Below are 17,248 nucleotides of genomic sequence, written 5' to 3'. Positions count from 1 at the left end.
TTTAAAGTATATAAGTTGGTGCAAACCTCACTTTACAAGTCGATTTTGTGAAGTTGAATTATACTTAAAGTCTACCTCTTAACACGGTATTAGAACCAATCTTAATGAGATTTTCGTTTAGATATATTTATTCAACTCGCTATTGAACTATATAAGTGAATGCAATTTTCACTTTCTAAACTGATTTTATGATTTTATGGAAATAAATTAGATTTATAATTTATTTGAGTTAGATTTAAAGTTTATTTATTAATATTAATGTTTGAAAAAAACAAATATAAAATATTGATTTAAAAAGTGAACTAATAACATAACCAAAAAGAAAAAAAGAAAAACAATGAAAAAAAAGAGTACTTGTGACAAAAGGAAAGAATAACAAAGTAAATAGTGAAAAAAGTGATTACATGTGGTATTATGGGGGCAACATGCAAGGGTTAATGATTGATGATTTTGTTTGATGAAAATTTAATACCAGGAGAGGAGAGAATGAAAGAACAATCTATTTGATAATATGATATATCAATTTTGTTTTATAATATTTACAAATTCATTAAAGATAAAAAAATTTGTGTCAAAAATTAATTACTACCATTAAAATATTATTTATTTTAAAGTTTGACTAGTGTTCCTTTTTAAATGCACATTTAAGAAAAAAAATAAAACCTATATATAAATTATTCTTAATATGAGAATTATGTATAAGAATCACTTCTTTTATATAACATTTTCTTATTTTAAAATAAACATATAATATAAGTATTAACTCATTAAAAATATTAATTTTTTAAAGTGTTATAAGATGGCGTTTATCTAAAAATTTTCCATATATATATAAACCGTTATAATTTATTTGTTCCTCTGTTTCTCACATTTACAATCCATATATATCTACAGTCTCGTTTTCAGCTTCATCACTCATCGATCAACACGCTATGGAGTTATTCACCAAAACCAACGTGGTGAGGCTGCGGAGCCACCTCGACAAGTATCTCGTGGCCGACGCAGACGGCAGCCAGGTCCGCCAGAGCCGCAAGGCCTCCGGCCGGGGAGCGCGGTGGACAGTAGAGGAGATCACGGACGGAGGAAGCAAAAAGGTACGCCTCAGGAGCTACCACGGAAGGTACTTAACGGCGACGGAGGCACCGTTTCTGTTTGGGATGACAGGAAAAAAGGTGCTACAGAGGGATTTTGAGCCCGGCGCGGACTTCAAGCACGACTGGGAAGTGACACGCGACGGGTTCCAGGTGAAGTTGATGTGCTGGAGTGGGAAGTTCCTGCGCGCGAACGGAGGGACGCCGCCATGGCGGAGCAGCGTGACGGTGGACGAGCCGCACAGTTCGGCGACGAAGGATTGGGTTCTGTGGGACGTGGAGACCGTGGAGGCGGTGGAGGAGTTGGTGGATGATTTGTGCGACAGCACGGTTTCGTCTGTCGCTTCCGATGATTTCTCCGTCGATTCGGAACCAGCGTCGCCGATGTCCGTTTTTGCCCTCAAGTCGCCGCCGGCGAGGCGGAACTCGAACCTGATGCTGCAGGTGCGTTTTTCTCGTTCATGGACTATTCCTTTAGCGATTTTTGCGTGAATATTTTGTCCGTTGAATTTTTCGTTGAGAGGAAATGTGGTTTTTCAAATGATTCTAAATAACAATATTGGCTAAATTAATAATGAGAAACGCGTTAATTTAGTTAACATAGAAAACTAGTTCTCGGACCTCTGTTTTTTTTTTTTTTTTTTTTTTTAAATAAATAAATAAAAAGTACAATGATTTATAGGGATAAATAAAACATAAAATGGGTATACTAAAATATCTGAACTTTTTAGTCTACTCTTCAACCATTAAAAAATAACCAACAATATATAGACAGTGATATTTGGGTTCTTTATATTCTTAAATTATAGACGAGGAGATTTTGTTCTTCATTTCAATTATAAAAGTAATAAAAGAAATATAAGTAGTGAATACTTTTTTTTAAAAGATAAAATTTATTTCATTAACCATTACACTTCAACACCTTAAAAGGGGAAAAAATACTTCAGAATTTCAGGGAAATTTCTATGTTGTAGATTATAAAAGACTAAAGTTTAACTGAATGACTATCTTATTTTTTTGAAACAAGCGTTCACACCGTGTTTGGTCTTTCCCTTGACCAGGTTGAGTTGAAGCGCTTCAAAACAGAAATAACTAAGAAATATGTTGTAACTGTCAATATTTTGGACTAACGTGATTCATTGCCACTCTTCTTCTTAAAATATACCCAAAAATGCTTTTTCTTTTTGAGTTTAAATGTAATAATTAATAATTTTAAAAATTTTCAGTATTATTTAATAATTCTGAATATACTATCAAGTAATTATTACAAAAAGTGAATACTTAATATACAAATAAATTCGTGATTGAGTAATATGTAATATTAAAATTGTGTTAATATATTTAACTTATTTTTTTTTCCAGTAAGTTAACTTTGCAAATAGTGTGGTATTATGTGTTTTATACAAACGCTATAATCATTTGATAAAACATAATTATGCACGCATGAACTCGACATAAATTTTAGATTAACTGGATTTTTATTAGTTTTAAAACTTTTTCATAATTTTATTTATTTATTATATATATTTTTTTAATTTTTTATCATTACCATTAATTATTTTATTTCCAGTAATTAATATTTTTATTATTTAAATTTTATTTATTAATAAACTAATTATTATTTGGCATAAAATGAATGTTTGATAGATCAGTATATTGAAGATATAAATTACTTGAATTTGTATCTAATAAATCATTATAAGAATACAAATTAAATAAACATGTAAATGCAAAATAAGTATAATAATTTTTATGTATGGCTAATATAAAAGATTCACAAAATTAATCATTATAAATCATTCCAATACACAAATTTTGTATTACAATTTATACTAGATAATTGGATAATGTTTTTACTAACAATATGTTTGAAGTATATTGAATCAATAAAGCATCAAAAGCATATTTTAAACCAAACATTTCAACTTGATCTCTAATAAGTTTGAAGATGGACTAAGTTAAATTTTATAAGGTTGATACCAGTCCTGAAGAAGTTGAAATATTTAAGACTTGACTTATTTAATATAACCTGTTTTTATGTCTTAACTTTTTTGAAAGTTTAGTTTAATTCTAAAGTTTTCCTAAGTCTGCTTGGTAGGAATTAATATCTCTTAAATGGATTAAAACTGTCTCTCAAGAATTTAATGAACATTATCTTGTTATAGATTAGTACGTCTTTATACAAAGTAATAATATATCGTGTCAAAAGAATACAATCCAAAATTATTATTATTATCATCACTGGTCATTATTGTTATTTAGGTAAATAAATTGTCTTATTTGAATAGTCCGAAGTCCTGTCCTTTTTTTAATTAAATAAATTTTTGAAAAAGTCTTAACTCATTTAATGAATAGTTTGACACCTCATCTCTGCTAGCGTGAGTGAAGCTATATCTCTTCCTCTGAGTTTTCTTTCCCATTCCGTGATATACTAATGGACACATAGTTAGGTGTTTGGCTAATTTAGGTCTATGCATGAAAAGGGTTTGTTAACATAAGTAAAACACTCAATTGGGTGTTTTAGGTCTATATAAGAAGGGTTTTTGCTAACGTACTCCTAGAAAAACTCGATTATTTGGTTCATTTCCAGTTTCCATTAAAATACGTGTGGCCACAATTAGCTTTCAGGATGGATGTTAATTTGTTTTTCAAGTATGTCCAACTAAAATTTTGGACGTTCACACGCAGGGGAGGGTCTTATAGTCTCATCCCTGTATTACCATATCAGAGTCCTCCACTACCAATTGATTGCCACTTGGTTGAATTTGAGGTGCTAGGTGTTGCTTCATCCCTTCACCAACTCTTCTCCACCAACGAAAATGTAGTCACACAATTAACACATTAACAAATGCGTTCACATTCCAAAGTCCAAACAGTAAACGCACTACTTACTAACAATTGGTAAAGGAATGAGTCCACATGCGTAGAAAGAGCTTTTTGTTATTTCAATTTGACATTATTTTTCTCTTCATATACTTTAACCTTTTCTTTTTGTCTGTCTTTTCTTCGATCTAATTTGTAGTGTACATTTAACGTTTTTCTACGTTTGTTAAAATGAATCTTACCATATGGCAAAGTTGTTGTCTCAATATGTTTCTTTCCATAAGTGTGGGAGAAAATTACAATTACCTCAGCCAATAGTCTTCTTCCTGTCCCTCTCTTTGTGGTTATTAAAAGATCAAAAGTATATACTCCTGATCTTATGATATAACAAAAATCAAATCTCAACTTGAAGATGATGATATAACATTTAACTGAAGTTGTCTATACCTTACTTATTCTCATTATGACCCATGTTTACGTCAGGATATATGGATATAGCATTTATGAGAAAGACAGAGAGCGTTTTTTATCTAATTTAATCTTGAGGATTCGCATATTCATTCGCAGGGGAGTGGGGTTGGGTTTTCAGTAGTAATTGGGACTAGAAAGTGGAGAATACACAAAGTTAACAACAATTTATTTATCTCTACGACCAATCAATTCAATATAACATTGTCTATTTGTCTAGGACTCCCTGTGTAGACGTTAGTTTCACACTTTTGAGTGGCTTTTGTCTCCATCCCACGTATTGTTTCTTTTCCTTCTTGTAGTGGTCTCTCTTAAGTTGCTTTATGCTTTTGTTATTTGATATTTTATTATATTTTTTTGGATTGAGGCTTTCGTAGCGTGGCTTCCGGTGGGAGATCATTTTGATTCTCTATTTTTAATTTTTTTGTATGAAAGACGCCAAACCCCACACTATAAAGTTCCATACATATCCAACAATGAGTCACCGATAGTGACTGAGTTTAATTAGGTCGAGTCAGCACTTCAACCTATCTGGCACAGCATATTCAATCCAATACACAAGGTCAGCACTGTGAATCATTCTGTTTAAGTGGGCCGAGTCATAATTGCAATGGTAAAAAATTACTTGGGTTCGGCTGCGCCAAGATGGGGTGCAACGGCCTATAACTTTTAACCAAAATCTAATTGGGTTGATGTTCAGATTAAAGCATGTGCTTCATTGGTCATTATAAAAATAATAATTCTAAATCCACTTAAAAAACATTTTTTAACGCTAAAAACCGCTATCATAGCAATTGTAACATCAACTAAATTACACAAATAAATTTTTATCGTTACCTACTTCTTTCTATATTTTTCATGGAAATAAGCATTGGCATGTTAACACGGTGGTGTGTTACAAAGCAAGAGTGAGGGTATGTTCGAAATTAGTTGGAATATTTCCCACTTTGAAAAAGTTTGTGGTATACTTAATTTGTGTATGTCATAAGATAAGATGATAATTTGAGTAGGTATTACTTGAATTTTAAAGTCGGCTGAAGTGATCTCAATAATTGCGAGGTCTGATTTCCAGGCTAAGAAACTAAACTGGATTAAGCATTTTGGGATGCTGAGATGACGTGATAATTTCTACGAAAAGTCATACTCGAATGACCAATAATTTGTGGTGAGATGCAGAACACGGAACGGAAACTGAAACCGAAACAGATGAATCGGATTGGGCCAAACGCGTTGTCCCCGAAAAGTCGCCACTGCTGACTCCCTCTTTCCCTTTTTTCATCCTGGACAGTTGAAAGTTCAAACAACCAGTCACGCACACTAACTCTTACCCACAACCATTGCAATAATAAAATAATAATAATAGTAAAACTTTCATAACCGGATAAATACCCATCTCCTTTCATTTCTCCCAGTCACTTAATACTCATCTTCTCATCGTATAATTACATTGCATACTACTCATGCAGGCAATAACTTCCAACAAGTTCAGAAATGGCATGGACTTCTTCCACCGCGCCAAGGCGGTCCGCCTCCGCAGCCACCACGACAAGTACTTGCTGGCGGAGGACGACGAGGAGTCCGTCACCCAAGGCCGCAACGGCTCCTCCAAGAGCGCACGCTGGCTCGTCGAATACGTCCCGGAATACGACAACATAATTCGCCTGAAAAGCTGTTACGGAAAGTACCTCACAGCCTCCAACATCAACTTCCTCCTGGGCATGACGGGCCACAAGGTCCTCCAGACCCTCCCTCAGAGGTTGGACTCCTCCGTCGAGTGGGAGCCCATCAAGGACGGAGGCCGCGTCAGGCTCAAGACTCGCTACGGCAACTTCCTCCGCGCCAATGGGGGCGTGCCGCCCTGGAGAAACTCCGTCACGCACGATATTCCTCACAGAACCGCCACCCAGGACTGGATCCTCTGGGACGTGGATGTCGTCGAGATTTATGTCAACTCTCCGGCGAATAGCAGTAAACCCTCTGCTCCCCCGTTGCCAGGTTCTGACCCTGTTCCAGTCCTGGCCAGCGCGCCGGTTCCTCCACCATCATCATTGTCTGCCAGCATTACAAGGCAACAGGTATTATGAGATTCTTGGTAAAGTTATGTTTTTGTCTTTATGAACAAAATTCACATTCACGTGCTTTTGCGCCATAGAAGTTTTACCATAGCAATATGGACAAGGACAAAGTTTTACTCGCAATTGCAGTTTCCTCACACAATCCTTGACATGGAAGGAAATTTCCATGTCCTTCCATGTCAAGGTTTGAAGTTGTGATCGTAGTTGCTGGTTGACCATGGTTCTTGACATTGCAAGAATTGGAGATGCATGTATCCGATGTGGTTACCATTGTAGTCGTGGTTACTTATAACCTATCATTTTGTATGTTGTGACTGAAATAACAGTGACTAATTCTTTGAAACCTTGATTTGAGTGATAACAATTTTGATTCAACCGCTGAAAGGTACTAATTAATATATCTGTGGAATCAAATTGTTTATGAGTTTGGAAGTTCTATAGGTAAATTTTTTTTTTCTGTTATGAATCAATGGCAAGATAAATTACTTTGTTTCAAAAGAAATTGCGGTTGGGAGTACTGGAAATCATTAATGGAACCACGTTGAAATATTTTTCATATAAAGTTTACAGTTTCGATTCAGAGATGCTTTATAATTATTTGTTAGCACTTTTTTCCTTGTAGGCTTAAAAAAACTGAAGTTTTCACTTTACATAGCCTTCTTGTCGTGTTGCGGGTGATAATTGTGGTTTGTTTTGTTTGCAGTCGAATGAATTGAATGGTTTGTCGCAGAAGATGGAAGGGCGGATTATTTACTACAATATTGCTGAAGAGAACGGGGAGGTGTTGGATGAAGGTTCGCAGGGCTATTCTTTGATTTTCAAAGGGAATGGAGTTGAAGAATTGACTCGAAAGTTCGAGGAAGAGACAGGTCTAGAGGGAATCATTGTATGTAATCGGAGTCCTTTGAATGGAAGGCTTTATCCTCTTCGCTTGCAGCTTCCACCAAACACCGTGACCATGCGAGTTGTTTTGGTTCTTCCCATGTCAAATGGTCAGTTTTCTTCTTGTTTCTAATTCCTTCTTATTCTATCTCTTTCTTCTAGATGTTCACTTCGTATAATGTTTGGATTAAAGTTTACTTACTCCAAATATTAGTTTGGAGACTCTGTAAACTTGTTTTACTCATATTCTTCAAAAGCATGGTTGAATTGTATTTAGTTAAAGAAGCAAAAGAAAAATTACTTTTCTTTTGGGAAGCTTTAGTTAGCGTGGTGGACCAAGTAGTTAAGCGAAGCTTCCTCATGTCGTAAATATTGTGCAACTAATAATTAATAACTTTCTTATGCAACTTGCTGATGACTAAAACTCTAAGAAGAATTTGGCGGTGCTGGTTTGACTGCAGTTCACATTTGTACATCATATATTTTTGTTGAGTGTTAAAAAAGTGTTGTTCCTCTATTTTAATTGACAGCGGTGCTACCATGGTACCTTAACATCTGATGCCTTTTCTTTTTCAGTGGCAAGAGACTTAGAGGCAGAAGGTTTACTGTGAGAAGCCTATGAATTTTGCAACGAAAGTCTATGTATGAGTTTTCCTAGAAAGTATTCAGTATTTAGGAATATGTTGTAGTCCATTGCATTCATTAAGCATAGCTCATCGTGGTCCTTGGAAGAAGCTCAGAGTGGACATGGGTGGATCACAACGGCAATATATAATACTCTTTCATGGCAAAGATCGTAGGCGATTCAGATGGTGGATTTTGTGTTGCATGTGGATTCGGGGAATTTTTTGTTTGAAAGTTTATGTAATTTTATGGCGATACTGCGACATGTAAATAGTTCACATTTTTTTGTCACCGATAGAAAGATTATTTTTATTCTTCAGAAATATAGCAGCATTTGTTTGATCGGAGTTCATTTATGTTTCTCTTGATGGAATTTGTTGATTTAGTGCATGCATATTTGAACATCTATAAGCATATATTTGAATATCTATAAGAATATTCATATCGATGTATAATATAACCTTTTTTTGAATATCTATTAGAATATATTTTGCCATCTCTAAAGTTTATATTAAAAAAATTGAAATAATATTTACTAGGTTGGCTTCAAACATGAAAATTAAAATTGAATCCAGTTCAAACACTCATTTGTTCTGTTGAACATGTGTGTCTGTCTTGGTTTGAATGCGGTTTTGTATTTTGTTTCACTTCTTTGAAGTGGTTGTCCAAATTCATTACTCACTCATCATATCTATTCAACTTCAATTCAAAGGGGGGTGCAATTTATGAATTTTAAAAAAAAATGTATAAAAATTCCCAAAGCTTAAATAATATATAACTGCAAATGTAGAAATCGAAATTAGAAGATAAAAAAAATTCACTATTTCTTATGTAGAACTTTTCCTGAAGGCGAGTGAAAGAACGTAAGTCCATGAATGGTGTAAAGTTCAAAACAACACATTTTATAAATTAGGGTTTGTTAAATGGTAGACAACAAAGTAGAAGTGAGAAGCACCTTGTTAAGTTCTCCCCATTGTTTGTATCGTAATATCCTCATTTCCTTTTCTGACAACCTGGCACCTATCCTCGTTAATTAGTTTCAAGAAAATAAAACACATCGAAAAACAATACATCCACTTTACCATATCTGTAATAATATACTAATATCTAATGAAATCAAATTAAAAATATGAAATATACATAATTAAAATATTATTATTTTAAGTTATCAAATTATTGAATATATTATATTATATTTAATGGATGTTAAAATATTAAAGTTTTTAATTTTAAGTTGCTCCAAAGGGCACAATGTAATTTTCAAAAGAACTATACGTGTGGCTTAACACAAAATTTGTCAGGATGTGTTAATGTGACACGATATTAACAAATTGCAAGTCTAAATATAAATATAAATATAAATATAAATATAAATATATATATATATATATATATATATATATTCTAATTTATTAGAAAATAATTTTTTGGTAACTAAAATAATAGTAGCTTATATATTAGTAGCTAAACCAATTTAAATTTCAATTCACAAATTAATTACAATTTTTATTTATATTAATAATTTTTAGTTTATAAATTAATGTCTAAATAAGATATATAATGATTAATTATTTTTTTTCTTTTAAAATTAGTTGCTATTTAATAATTTTCTTATAATAAAAAATAGGTTAGGAGAAAATCAACATTAGATCATCATTTCAAATTAGGTTTAAATGATTACTTAGTCCCTATGTTCAGTGGTAATTTTCAATTTAGTATCCGGTTTTGAAGGTGTAAACATTGAGTCTCAAAGATATCAAAATTGTATGAATGGAGTCCCTTCCGTTAAATGGACAGAAACGGAGTTAACTCCCATATGACGTGGCGAAGGAATTTTCAGCTTTTCTTCTCTCTCCTTTGTTTTTCCTGCTCTGCCCAGCTTTTTCTCATGTTTCTGTATCTTTATGAATTTTTTTTCTCTCTTTCCTTTTTTTCACCAAACCCATCCTCCACTTGAGAGCAACAAATGAATCCAACGTCATTCCCTGTCTAACACCATCAGAACTCACCTTCATCATCAACGAACCATCCCTTCGTTAAGATGAATTCCAAGTTTGAGGCTAAGTCCCACATTGGGAAGAAATGAGAAAGTAGAACAACATATAAAGGTGAAGACTCATTAACCCATTGCCATAAGATTTTAGGTAGAGATTGGTGTCAATCCCTTATGTGGTTGGACTCAGATCTCATTGGTGTTGTGTCTTCTTAGTGAACATCCTCCTCTATAAATCTAACATTCTCTTAGAGTTTATCATTGTGATATATGAGCCAGTAGATGAGATAGATATATTTGATATCTGAAATGTAAGGACTTGTTAAAACGTTTTCTATATTGCCATTGAAATATTTCTTATATGATTAGTATTACATTTGAAATATGTAGACTGAGTATTTTTTTTCTTTTTGTTGTTTGATCCTTAATGACTATTGATGACTAGTTTAGAATTTTTCTTGGTTTCATCGTTAGTTTTCTTTCAACATGATTCAATGTTACGTTTGAGAATTATATTGCATATTGTAGTCTAAATTTTGTGTTACACTCTGTCTATGTTAAAAGCATGAAAATCGAATTGCACCTTGTGTTTCTTCATGTGTTCATTTCTTCTTTTATTATTGATCATTAGTTAAATTCTAAAAACATATTCCTTGCTATTTAGGTTATGTTAGGAGTTTGTGTTTTTGTTGATTTGAAAAGAGAAATTGTATTGAACTTTATAGTTCAACACATGTGTCCTTTTTACATGGTCATCTAAGAACTCATGATTTGAGTTCTAAGGAGTTAAGATTGAGTAAAGTAAGATTGGTAGAGTATTCTCTACACATGTGATTGGTGTCTAAGATTGAGATTGGTAGATTACCCTCATTGAATTAGAAGTTCTAATTTGTTATAAGTGCCTAAGATTGGTAGAGTAGTCTCTTTGCATGGTCATCAAGAAAAATTGAACATTTTAACATCTTAAACCCAATAAGAATGACATTTCAAGTTTAGAGTGTGTACTTAATCAAATCTTTTTCTCTCTTTTCCAAATAAATGCAGTAATTTGACTCTGGTTGAGTTCCAATAAACTCAATATCACCTTCTTTCGTAGAGTCCAAAAAGATTAACTTATAGTTAAAATATTGGTTTAATTATTCGGTAGGTCCCAATTTTGGGTGGGAATCTCAAATTGGTCATCTTCTTTTTCGGTGTCTCAATTGAGTCCTTATTTTGTGAAAATTCCATCAATTAGACCCTTATCGTTAAATTGGACCTAACGACGTTAAGTTATACTTGACGTGGCACAATGGACTATATTTTTAATTGACGTGGCTAAATGATGTGGATTTGGGTTATTTTAAAATTAAAAAATTGAGAAAAAATTGGGGTCCTTCTTTACAACATCATTTTCTTCAACCATTTCATCTCTAGGATCCTTACTTGAATGCTCCATCATATCCTCATCGTAATCACCATCCCTTCTCCTATTATCCTTATTCCAATATCTTGAATCTCGACCATGTCCTCTAGAGGCATGCCCAAAGTCAAGGACTTTGTTCTTGTGTATCCGAGGTATATTTGTAAGAAAATATTTTTACTTATAGAATCAATCTTTAAATCAACACCATCATCGCCATTGTTACTTATTTCTGCAACACCGATTGAAAATCTTTAAAATCTAGAAACAAACTAAGCTAAAAAAGAACAAAATGAACTTTGATGTTGAAGCAACAACAAACATTTGATTATAATAGATGAAACCAAGAACTCAACCTATTACTTCTCTAAATAACCTAGCCCCAATCAGCGACGTGATCGCCCAAACCGCTGGTGTGGTGCAGATTGTGGGGCCCCACTCTCACCCCAAGCCTCTCCATTCCCGATTGCCTCTATTGAGCCATACCATAACAATGATGCACTCACACCGTTTCTGTTTCTCTCTCTACCCAGCACCACTTACCCACGTGCTCCTTTTCCTTTAAGTTTCAAACTTCCACACTTTGGTGCGATGAGATGCTATAGATTTCAGGTGGATACAAGGTTAAGAGGAGTGTGAAGCAAGGGGTGGAAGACGGAACTTGATTTTCTTAGTGCTTTGGAAAAACAAAAATAGGTGATGAAGGTTGGGCAAAGATGATGACGGTGATTTGGTTTTGCGGCAGCGATTTTTGCACGAGTTGCGTTTCTGTGTTATGGTTGCAGGTTATGGCTAATGATGGCATGGTGGTCTGAGAGAGGAGATTTTGTGGCAGCGACGCATGGTGTTGAGAAGGTTAATGGTTGCAGCGTGGATGATTGGTGAGTTAATGGCGACAATTAGGGTTACAGTGGCGACACAAAGAAGGGAAAAAGAATTATGATTATGATTCTGAAGGTGGAAGTAGCAATTCCTCTAATTTTTTAATTCAAAAATTAGAAATTACATGTCACAATAATCTAATTACCATATATACTATGCCACATTATTTAAAATATTACTATCAGGATGTCCAATTTGACGGTAAACCTCTATTTGATTCAATTTTTCAAAAATAAGATCCAATTGAGACACCGAATAAATAGAGGATCTATTTGAGATTCTGGACAAAAGAAATGACCTACTGAAATATTAAATCTTTAAATATTAAGTTTTAGTAGATTACCAACTACTAACAAAAACCTAATTGATGATCAATCTAAATATTAATTTTTCCAATAGTCAAAATCTTCATAATTAATGTTAGAGATAAGTTTAGATACTTCTTTAGATATCAATAGTTTTAAGTTTATAATTTAGTCTTAAAATTGGTTATTATTTAAGAATTTTATTGTTGTAAAAAAAGTTTAATTTTTAATGAAATAATTGCTCATACAAATATTATTATTATTATTATAGGTAATATTAACTGTGTTGCGATAAAATTGTGTTTTGACTTGTAAGTATAGATCCTAACCGCTTAATAAATAATTGATCGAAAAAATTGGAGTTATAGATAGGATTTCATTTGATTTAGCTTAAACTTTTATCTCTTACGCAATATTTATAACATCTTTACTTCTTTTCAAATAAAAAAGAATGTGAATAAAAAGTATACCGTCACTTTATTATTTTTTTGTCTTTATTTCTCATGCATTAAAATTATAAAAAATAGGTTAAAAGCTCTTTTTTGTTCCAGTTTTGGTTGAAAAAATTCGAAATGGTCCCCATGTTTTATTTGTGTGCAATTTGGTCCTAAAGAACGTAATCAATATTCAATTAAGTCCTTTTCACTAACTCTGTTTAAATTGTTAACGGCGAGCTGTCCAACTGTGATTGAAATGTCATTTATTGACTGATGTAGATCTAATAAGGTGAATTTATTATTTTTGAAATTCTTTTTCTGAAATTAGACTTATTATTTTTAAAATTAAATTAAGGGTATTGATGTCTAAAGGGTTGATCTTGGTTTGGAAGGGAGACCTGCAAGATTGGAAAGAACATTAGTGAATGGTCCTAACATCACCCCATAGTCCAACGTTGTCGGAGATTTCACCGTTGGCCTCCATTGTCGCAAACTTGTGCCACCACCATCAACTAAAATCCAAAAACGCAAGAACCAGGACCCCTAATTCCAAATTTCAAAAAAAAAAAGAACACAAGTATAGGAAATCCCCAAAATCCAATTTGAAAACAAAGATTCCAACTCTTCCAATCGCAACATCAGAAAAACCAAGAACAGAAACCCCAAAAAATTCTCAAATTCAGAAACCCTAAAACCAAACCCCCAAATTACAAGATCAAAACCCTCAACCTATAATTGTCAACCTGTAAAGAAGAAATAGAAACACAAGAACAACCCTAAATCACAAGCCAAGAATGAGCATAGAAAGCCTCAAAACTGTGACGCATCCTCCCCGTGAGCCCTGGCGCTGCGAAAAAGGAGTTCGCGCCCTAGCCACCTGAATTTGCATCCCCAACGTGCAAAAACCCTCAATCAGAACCAAGAAAGATAAGAGAAAGGAAGTCTTCAGTCCTTGTGACGCGAACCAGAACTAGAACAAAAAGAAAGAGAGATTAGCGTCTCCCTCCTATGAAACGAAGCAGAAATCGAGTGAAGAGAAGATGAAGGTGAGTGCTTGTGCTTCCTTAATCTTCTCAGCAAGTTTCACAAGTTTCCCTCCCAAACCAAGATAAAAAATTCACAAATACTTAACTTTAATTTATTCCCAAAATAATAACCCTAATCAGAAATACAATTTAAAAAATCCTAATTCCAACTGATAATGCCACAAAGGACTCTAAGTCAGCAAATTAATGACACCTCACAATGCGGTTGAACACTTGGACAGCTCGCCGTTAACCATTTAAATAGAGTTAGTAAAAATGACTTAATTGAACACCAATTACGTTCTTTAGGACCAAATTGAACACACAAAAAACATGGGGATCATTTCGAATTTTTCCAACCAAAACTAATAAAAAAAACTTTTAACCTAAAAAATAAGAAAACCTATAGGACATAAGAACATGTTTGTAATAGAAAACTATATATTAAATCGGTATTGACAGAGTAAACAATTTGATAAATTCCAAAAAAAAGAAAAACTATATGTTGAAGGGATGTAAATGTAATATAGTAAAAAAAAAGAAAATGAAAAAAAAAATGTATTAGAGAAAGTTGTCATAGGTAATATGATAAATTCCATTCATGAATGAAAAAAAAGAAAAAATCAATATAATATACATGTGCCGAGGTAGTATTCATGAATAATTTCGAGTTTTTCTAATAATTTGCTTTCTTAGTATTTTTAGTAGATTAAACAAAATATTAAATATTGTTATCGATATTTTCTTTTCTAAATTTGTTCGTTTAAAAAAAAAATTGAAAATATTTTCTTTCCAGGGTTATACATATAGGGTATTCAACCTCTCAGCCTCCATCCTTCAAGATGATGATACTGATCTTCAACACCAACCTTTCTTAATTCTAAGTTCCACACTTTTTCTTATCAATACTTTTCATCTTTTCCCACTTATCGGGTTAATAATGGCTGCGTCATCTTTGTCACTAACATTTCAAATCAGAAAAACCAACAGCAGGATTTCACCTTTCAATTTTCATCCTCTCATCCAAAAGGGTAGACAATCTCTTAAATCCAACTTCTCATTCCCAACCCTTCAAGGTTCTCCCCATTTCAGACGTCCTATTGCAATTACCCCTTTCCCACTGACCCAAACACGAGCTTCTTCTGATAAATGCTTTGACCCTGCTGATGAAGCCGAAAGGTTGCTGCTTTCTGGGGAAAAGCCAGTTAAATTCGCCTTCTGGGTCATATTTTGGGCCTCTTTGTCCCTGGCTTGGTTTGCTGTTTCAAAGGATGCAAATGCTGCTGTTGACTCCATCAAAGCCTCTGGCTTTGGCTTGAAAATTGCCAATTCTTTGAGGAAATTGGGTTGGCCTGATGGGGTTGTCATCTTCACACTTGCCACTCTTCCTGTGCTAGAGCTTCGTGGTGCTATTCCTGTGGGTTACTGGATGCAACTCAACCCCACAACTTTAACAATCTTGTCCATTCTGGGGTTAGGCTTTTAAATTCTTTCATTCTATCAAGCACACTCTTCTCTATAGCTAATTTTTGTAAGATATTCTTAAAATTCAGTGCAATCCATTTGTCCTTACGTTGCTCTCTAGGATTTCTCATGGTTAATTTAACTGGTTTGTTGTGACATTCCATCTTTACTTGGAATTGTTATGTCAGATAATATGACATCGTTTGTTTACTGTTGATGTAATTTAAATTGATTTTTTTGTAGTTGGATAAAGAATATTTGTGTGATTAATGTAGGAACATGGTCCCTGTGCCATTCATTGTACTCTACCTGAAAAGAGTTGCGTCTTTCCTCTCTGCAAGGAGCTCTACAGTGTCACGATTGCTTGATATGCTGTTTGAGAATGCCAAAGAGAAGGCTGGTCCAGTGGAGGAGTTTCAGTGGCTTGGTCTGATGCTATTTGTGGCTGTTCCTTTTCCTGGAACAGGAGCATGGACTGGAGCATTTGTAGCAGCCATTCTTGATATGCCATTTTGGGCTGCTGTATCTGCTAATTTCTTTGGTGTGCTTTTTGCTGGGCTGCTAGTAAACTTGCTAGTCAACCTTGGCCTCAAGTATGCTATCATTACTGGTATCATTCTTTTCTTTGTTTCCACATTCATGTGGAGCATCCTTAGACACCTCAAAAAAAGTTTGAGCACATAAAATTGACGTGAAATGTATGATTTTTCCTTCGGCAACGGGAAAAACAATTGTTAGTTTTCTTCTTCGTACTCTTTGTTTTTCATAACAGAGCATCCTAGTTGAGTTATATGTAAAAGTGAAAAAGCTCAGATTTTGTATATACCCTTTTAAAACTCATGGTCTGACTGACATTTCTCGTTGGAGAACATCTGCGTTTGCCAATATTTTTATTGGGTTAACCATATTTTTAGTTTTCGAATGTACATGTCAAAATGAAATTTTAATTCTTAAATTTAAAAAATGAATGAATATAATATATCAAAGTTAATGTGTTTTGGCTTGTTAAACGATATTTCAAGTTAATATTTAATATTTGAGTTAAAATGTGTCAAAACGGTATAAATAATACAAATATCATTCTAGAATGTGTTTGACAAGTTAAAAGAAGTTAAGAGTGTGTTTGACAAGTTAAAAGAAGTTAAGAGAGTTGGGATATGAGAAGTATATTTATTTACTTTTAAAGTTTAGGAATCAAAAATATTTTAAAGTTTGAGATGAATTACTTTTAATTTCACATCCAAGTTTAAAGTTTATTTGGTGAAGTATAATTCCAATTGGAAAACTACGACCTACTTAATTTTTAACTTTGTAATGCATTTTTTTAGAAGTAAAATTTAGCAATTTAAGATGGAGAACACCATATTTACTTCTTTTAAACTATGGTTGTCAAATTCAAAATTACGTAAATACGTAAACTCGATTCGTAAATGTATAAAAATTTACTTTACATGAAAAAAAAAAAATAAAATGAAATAACAAAATTATATAAACTTAAATACATAAGTTCAAAGAAATATAATATAAAACATAAATTGAAATGTGAAAGTTTTTATGCCTAATCTTCTAATAGTGGCATCATCATCTCCATCATCATTCTTATTTAACTCTTTCTATGATGAATGTTGTGCATCCTTATTGTCCCCAAATGTTATGCTATCAAGATCAAGAGCATCTAGAGCAGGATTTGTTGTTACTCCATCTAAGTGAACATTTTCACTATCATTTTCACCTTCAACTCGATCAATCTCAACAACATCATCTGCCTCTTCAGTTA

The 17,248-nt window shown here is 33.3% G+C and overlaps 2 protein-coding genes across 2 annotated transcripts; both read left to right on the top strand.

Moving 5' to 3' along the window:
* Positions 1-840: 840 nt before the first annotated feature.
* LOC106777771 lies at positions 841-8,315 on the top strand. The gene is made up of 4 exons (XM_014665515.2): positions 841-1,535; positions 5,849-6,457; positions 7,161-7,449; positions 7,916-8,315. Exons 1-4 carry the CDS (start codon positions 933-935, stop codon positions 7,948-7,950), a joined length of 1,536 nt encoding a protein of 511 aa, XP_014521001.1. The 5' UTR covers positions 841-932; the 3' UTR covers positions 7,951-8,315.
* A 6,512-nt stretch (positions 8,316-14,827) lies between these two features.
* LOC106777097 lies at positions 14,828-16,342 on the top strand. The gene is made up of 2 exons (XM_014664617.2): positions 14,828-15,480; positions 15,747-16,342. Exons 1-2 carry the CDS (start codon positions 14,948-14,950, stop codon positions 16,153-16,155), a joined length of 942 nt encoding a protein of 313 aa, XP_014520103.1. The 5' UTR covers positions 14,828-14,947; the 3' UTR covers positions 16,156-16,342.
* Positions 16,343-17,248: the final 906 nt, after the last annotated feature.

This window comes from Vigna radiata, chromosome 11 (assembly GCF_000741045.1).
Source record: "Vigna radiata var. radiata cultivar VC1973A chromosome 11, Vradiata_ver6, whole genome shotgun sequence".
Lineage (NCBI taxonomy): Eukaryota > Viridiplantae > Streptophyta > Magnoliopsida > Fabales > Fabaceae > Vigna > Vigna radiata.
Note: the sequence above shows the minus strand (reverse complement) of the source record. Positions and strands in the feature narration are given on the sequence as shown.

Excerpts from the sequence above, each read along its gene's own strand:
- LOC106777771 (XM_014665515.2), top strand. The coding sequence starts at position 933 with ATGGAGTTATTCACCAAAACCAACGTGGTGAGGCTGCGGAGCCACCTC. Across the intron at positions 1,536-5,848 it reads ACTCGAACCTGATGCTGCAG|GCAATAACTTCCAACAAGTT; the intron begins GTGCGTTTTTCT and ends CTACTCATGCAG. Across the intron at positions 6,458-7,160 it reads CCAGCATTACAAGGCAACAG|TCGAATGAATTGAATGGTTT; the intron begins GTATTATGAGAT and ends TTTTGTTTGCAG.
- LOC106777097 (XM_014664617.2), top strand. The coding sequence starts at position 14,948 with ATGGCTGCGTCATCTTTGTCACTAACATTTCAAATCAGAAAAACCAAC. Across the intron at positions 15,481-15,746 it reads ACAATCTTGTCCATTCTGGG|GAACATGGTCCCTGTGCCAT; the intron begins GTTAGGCTTTTA and ends TGATTAATGTAG.